The 6,779-nt window shown below is 38.3% G+C and overlaps 1 protein-coding gene across 1 annotated transcript; it reads left to right on the top strand.

Annotated features, from left to right (window-relative positions):
- The first annotated feature begins 4,291 nt into the window (after positions 1–4,291).
- LOC149256354 (universal stress protein PHOS34-like) lies at positions 4,292–6,356 on the top strand. Its single transcript, XM_089455333.1, has 3 exons — positions 4,292–4,508; positions 5,898–6,001; positions 6,159–6,356. The coding sequence occupies exons 1-3, from the start codon at positions 4,292–4,294 to the stop codon at positions 6,354–6,356; spliced, it is 519 nt and encodes a 172-aa protein (XP_089311459.1).
- Positions 6,357–6,779: the final 423 nt, after the last annotated feature.

A 6,779-nucleotide genomic window follows, 5' to 3' on the forward strand; every position in this document is an offset into this window, starting at 1 on the left:
ATCCGGCCTAGTGGTGGTTAAATACATCAAGCTACCTATCATACTTTTGTATAATCTCGGATTGACATTGTTGTTGCAATCTTCTTTACTTAACTTCAACCCCATGATAGTTGGAGTTGGTGCGGGCTTGTTGTTATCCTTGTGACTAGCGCGAATGTTTCTGCATAATCTCTTCCATGTTGTTGTTTGTATCCTTTGACAACTAGCCTTTCTTTGTGCCTTTCAATCTTATCGTCAACATTACTCTTGGTCTTATATACCCACTTCACTCCAATGACTTCTTTTCCTTGCAGAAGCTTCACTAACTCCCATGTGCCATTCTTTTCTATTGCTTCTATTTTTTCCTCCATTGCTGCAACCCATTTTTCTTCTTTGACTACATATTCAAAATAGATTGGGTCATCTACATGACAAAATAGTGAAAATAAGGAATTCAGACCAGCGCTGCTGTCAACTTCATCTTTCTCATAGATCTCATTTAAATCTCTGAATGTCTTCTTGTGTTTTTTGAAGATGGGCTTGACATGTCACTTGGTGTTTCTCTTTGTGGCATGTTTGGCGAAGCACTTGCTTGACTCGGTGACGCTGTCTTAATATTTGTTGATGGCGTTCCTTGCTGCCTACTTTGTTGTGTTTGAATAGGAGCAGAGGGAGTCACTTTTGAGGAATTACTTGCTGCTGTCAATTCCTCTTTGTCCTCATGTGGTATACATGCTTTCACATTGACTGTCTTCTCTAAACTTCCATCCCATGCTTCCTCTTCTATGAACTGCACATCTTTGTTGATTATGACCTTCTTGGTTGATGGATTGTAGAGCTTGTAGGCTTTGGATTCATTACTGTATCTAACAAATATACATTTATCCCCCTTGCTGTCAAACTTCTTCCTCAACTCATCTGAGACATGTGCATACGCCGCACATCCAAAGACTCTCATGTGAGTGACACTATGCATTCTTCCACTCCATGCCTCTTTAGGAACTATGTTCTGGACGCTTTTGGTTGGACATCTATTCAAGAGATATGTTGCACAAGCGACAGCTTCGGCCCAATAATCATTTGGCAATTTTTTTTCCTTCAACATACTCCTTTCCATTTCCATAATGGTCATATTCTTCCTTTCCGCTACACCATTTTGCTGAGGTGTATATCTTTTTGTAAATTTCCTGTGAATTCAATGTTCCCCACAAAATCGAAGGAAATCATTTGAGATATATTCACCACCTCTGTTAGTCCTAAGGACTTTGATGTAGTGTCCACTTTGCTTCTCAACAACAACTTTGTATTGACGAAAGCACTCAAACACTTCACTTTTCTGTTTTAGGAGATAGACCCATGTCTTCCTTGTGTAGTCATCTATGAATATCAACACATAGTGGTTGCCACCAATTGATGGTGTCTGCATTGGTCCACATAAATCTACGTGGACAATCTCCAAAGGTGCCTTTGCCCTTACTGACTTTCATGTTGGAAATGTTTCTTTATGTTGTTTGCCGAAGATGCATCCTTGAAATAGGTTGTTTGGTTTTTCTATAAGTGGTAATCCCTTCACCATGCCTTTCTTATGCATCAAATTCAAATCTCCAAAGTTGAGATGTCCAAATCTCAAATGCCATAACCAATTTTCATCTTTTACCTTTGCTTCATAGTTTACATGTGTGACAACTGCGTCTTTTCTTCCATCCTCTTGTGAGTTCATTGATATTTGTGCTTGTGCACCTTCTTCTTTCAAATCTTATCTTATCTTTAGGGGAAACATTCTATTGTTTGTCATTTGAACCTTTGCAATCAGCTGCCTGCTTGGAGGCCTATCCAAAATTATGCACACATAATTTTTGAAGAAGACATTGTAGCCCTTTTGCATGAGTTGTCCAATTCTTATGAGGTTATGCTTCAGACTGGGGACAAAGTAAACATTTGAGATGTACTTCTTTTGCCCCTTATTTTTTAGTATATTAACTCTTCCTTTTCCCATGGCAGAGACTTTGCTATTAGTCCCTAATGTTGCTTTAGATTTCACACTTTCATCTAGATTGGAAAACATTTCTATGTTCCCTGGCATGTGGTTGCTACACCCTAAATCTAGATTCCATATATCACTTTGTTTTTCCTGTGCTACATTACAAGCTAAAAACATGTTATCATGGTTATGATTTTCTTTTGTGAAATTTACACTTGGTTTGTTACTAGTGTCATATTGATTCTTTCCACATTCATTTGCATAATGACCATACTTCTTACAGTAATGACATTGAACTTGAGATTTATCATACTTCTGACCTTGTGCTTGATTTTGGCTTGGGCCTTGACTTGGATTTTGATTGTTGCCCCTTCAACTTGAGCTTGAAGGGATTCTTCTTCCACCTATGTGTGGGATTCTTCCTCTTCCTCTAGCATATGATCTTCCTCTGCCTCAACCTTGACCAAGGGAAAGTTGTGTCTTGAAGGCATGCTCCAATGAGGAGCTTGTTTCTCTATTCAATCTATGTTCATGAGAAAGCAATCATGCATGAAGCTCATCCACTGAGAAATGTGAGAGATCCTTTTTCTCTTCTATGGCCACAACAATGGCATCAAACCTTGCTGGAAAACTTCTCAAAACTTTCTCAACTATTCTCCTTTCTTCAAGTGTCTCACCATGAGACCTGATTTGAGTAACCAACCCAATTACATGTGTAAAAAATGAGTCTACATTCTCAGACTCTTTCATACAAAGTGTTTCAAAATCTCTCCTTAGCATTTGTAGTTTTGTCGTCTTGACTTTTTCCATGCTTTGGTAGGTTGTCTGGAGGGTGTCCCATGATTGCTTGGACTTTGTTGCTGCTGCAACCCTTGGGAAAATACTTTCATGAACTGCTTTGAAAATATAGAACAAAGCTTTTGAATCCTTCTTCCTATTGTCCCTCAACAAATATTTTTCTACATGAGATAAGGCATTGTATGTTGCTGCATCTTTTGGTTCTGGAAAACCATTCTCCACCAAATCCCAAATGTCTTCAGACGATAACAGTGCCTTCATTGTAATAACCCAATAATCATAATTTTTTCCATTAAATTGAGGTATCTGAGGATTAGTCAAGCTTGTGCTTGATGTTTCCATTTCTGAGTATAAATAAAACTTTCTACCTGCTGGTAAATTCGCTCCAAAGGAGAAAACAATCTTCCCTCAAAACAATTTTCAATTGCTAGTAAAAACACTTGTTTTTACACTAACAATATTTAACCCACTCTGATACCATGTTAGAAATAATTTACGAGGGCAAAGGAACTTAGAAATCCGTTGTGGAAAGTAGGCAAGGTCAACTTCAATTGTGGAAAGGTAAATCTTAGGTTGCGGTGAGGATATAGCAACCACACAGGGATTTAATTAAAATACAGAGTTCACTCACAGCAAAACAGAGTAAAATAAAAGAGGTTGTGGAAATTTACTTGTGTAATATTAAAACACAACAAAGCATTACTGGGTTGCAGAGTAAACTTCTTTAAAACTCTGTAAAATGGTTTTCACACGCCCGCCAATATTTCCTCCATGATTTTCTCCTCACTACCTCAAAGACTCCCACCAATATTTCCTCCACAATTTTCTCCTCACTACCTCAAAAACATGCCTAACATTAAAAGTGAATTTTACTTGCATATTTATCTTAACATACAAATTTGACATTAATTACATGACAAAGAAAATATTTAATATGCAACATGGGCGATTTTACATAGTAAATGATTTTCTGAACTTGCACGTGTTGTGGAGTGTGGGCAACAGTCGCAGAGTAAATGTTTGCCTATATCTATTACCAAAATTTATTAAGTCCTTGAACTCCTCTATTATGTTGCGGAATGGTCAGGGCTGTACTTTTGCTCTAACTTCAATCCTTTCGCCTGCAAACAAAAGGAGTAGTCTACCTAGGCGGTAGAATGGCCCGTTTTCCGTCACCAGCCGGAAAATCGTTCGGCTCCAGCCACCGGCAATCCCTCCGCCCTCAGCCACCCTCCCTAGCTTCGCCACCCTCCTTCTCGGCCACCCTCCCCTGACAATCCTGACATTCCCTGACAAAATATCCGATGGGGGCCGGCAATCCTGACATTGCGTCCGAGCTGGAGAGTTATTGCCATTGGAAATTCGAAATTACGATCCCACGGGCTGCTCACTCACCTTCCTCCTCGACTCGGCGCCTCCCGCTCTACAATTCCTAAACTCTGCAGCTCGCCACCTAGGTACAATTCGGATGAACCTCCGACTCTGAAAACCCCACACCAGCTACATTACTGGTATTGTTATTGCTGATCGAAGATGGGTGAATCAGAAGAAGTAGCGGATGGAAATCTAATCGATTACAGAATGGAAGACGCGAGTGGAAGAAGGATATTAGTTGCAGTGGACGAAAGCGAAGAGAGCATGTATGCTTTAAAGTGGGCTGTTGATTATCTACATCTTGATTCCACCGACACTCTCATCTTGTGCCATTCCAAGCGCCTTCTCGGAGCTTATGAAGGGCTCGGAGGTCCTGGTATGTAAGGAATTGTTCTAATTATTTAGTTATTTTATGATTTTGTTTGTGAACAGAGTAATTCTTTTGTATTTCTAGCGTTACCTAGATTCTGCTTGTGCCGGTTTGCCCCTTTCTGCAATTTCACTTTCTTCTGTAGCTGTGGCGTGGGCAACTGCTGGCTTTCAAAGTGCCTCGTTGCTTAATGTAGCGAGGGTTTGGTTGATTTATTTAAGCACCTCTTGGCTGACGCTAGATTGATCAGAGAAAGAGGATCATAGCCAACCTGGTTCAATTCATTTAAATACTTGTTAGGGTTTATACCTTGACTATGATTCATCATAGGATTTTTATCTTATCCATGTTAAGGTGTTAGTTTCATTTTTTTGGTTGCTAATATGCCTGGCTGATAATACCACAAAGGAATCCCCTGGGATTTTGATCTCGTGCTTTCAGTGAACAGTTCCAAGCTCACCAACTAAACTATTTAGTAATATTAACTTCTAAACATTATATAATAAAAAATTTGTTAGTCAAACTCTAAGAGTGATAGAGGACCAATCTTCAAACAGGGAAAGTGTTACAGTGTTGTATTCAGTTAATTAACATTTCTACTCATTTTACTGGAAAGTGTTCTCTTCAATTAATTAACCTTTCTACTTATTTTACTGAAATTTATGTGATTATTGTATTCATTTTTAATATCTGTTCTAGTTTTCTACCTACATGAAAACTTTGATGTAACCAATTTCTGTAGTGTTTTCATTGTTGCGAACTTCTCAACCATGTTCTCAATCGTGTTCCTATTCCCATTCGTGTAAACGGCTACCATGGTGTCAATGAGAAAAACAATCAAATATTTCCTTATAAGAATAACCCCACCCTAAACCGGGTCAACTCCTGCAAATTCCTCTTTACAGACTCTACACTAAGCAGAGTTACGGTAACTTCATGGTGAATGTAATGTTAACTTGCCTCATTTATAAGGGTAAAAGAGTGGGTTTAGTTCTTATTAAGTTTTAGGTTTAAATTTGATGGGAAAGAATCAAAGATGTAAATTATTTTTGGGGTTAAACTATTTAGGAGTATCTATCCCAACTTTACTGGTAATGAAATCCTCTGATGATAACATCCTACTGTGAGTAAATAGTTCTTCATTCCATAGATAACTGACCTGAAACTAAACTCAAAATAATGAAAAAAAAAGGCAAGCAAAAACACTTTACTCATTTATTTAAATGCATCTGGAAGCTAGAAAATTGTCATCTAAGGCCAGGAATGATAAATAAATGCATTTGGAAGCTACAGAAAATTGTCATCTAAGGCCAGGAATGATTCTTCTGGTTCTACAGTTATATTCGTGTTGTTCTTATTATTTTATTCATTGTTTTGTGACTGTGATGAGAGCAGGCTTTGTACTTACACCGGAAGTTGTAATAGCTTTGGAGAAACATCAAGACCATGTTGCCGAGGCCATCATGCAGAAGGCGAGGGATATCTGCAGCGGGACTCCGGTGCGTTTTCTGTACATTTTATATCAATTTAATGGGTTCTTAAGAAAAAAAACATAAAGGAGGGTATGCAATCATTGCAGTGAAAGATTAATTTGAAGAAAATACTATGGAAGAAAGCATCCAAGGTTAAAGGTGTTCTGGTCATTGTGTTTTGCAGGCGAAAGTGGAGGAGAAGATTGTAAAAGGAGATGCGAGAGATGCACTGTGCGATGCAGTGAAGAAGGTGGGGGTATATTTTCTCATCATTGGCAGCCATGGTTATGGCACTTTCAAAAGGCATGTCTTCAAACACCATCAAGTTATTATCAGCTACTGTTTGTTTGCAAAGCTAGGGGATCTTGGTGGTGCATGGTAGGGGATTTTGGGTGGAAAGTGTTCAACAAGGTTGATGTTTTTTACTGGGTTCAATTTCCATAAATGATAGGTTTCAAGTCATTTAAATTTTGAAGAAATTTGATTCTTTTCTAGATTAGTAAAAAGTGACAAATTAGATTTCCTTGTGTAATTAGATTAGGAGAGTGCAATTCTTGTGTATGGATAGCTGTTTTTGTTTTTGATTTTTTACAAGTGGGGAGTTGTTTTTTAATATGTATGTTTTCTCCTTTTGTTCTTTATGTTTTCATGGTGGATCCTTGATGTTCTAATTATAACGTGTTTTGGGAGCATGATTTTATAATAGGCACGGTGTTGTGATTGCAGAGCATTTTTGGGAAGCGTCAGCGACTATTGTGCCCACCATGCAAAGTGTGTTGTAATGATCATAAAGAAGCCTCACAGC

The sequence above is a fragment of the Pinus tabuliformis genome, chromosome 7, assembly GCF_031772625.1.
Source record: "Pinus tabuliformis cultivar Carrire ecotype Pingquan chromosome 7, CPIR1, whole genome shotgun sequence".
Classification (NCBI taxonomy): Eukaryota; Viridiplantae; Streptophyta; class Pinopsida; order Pinales; family Pinaceae; genus Pinus; species Pinus tabuliformis.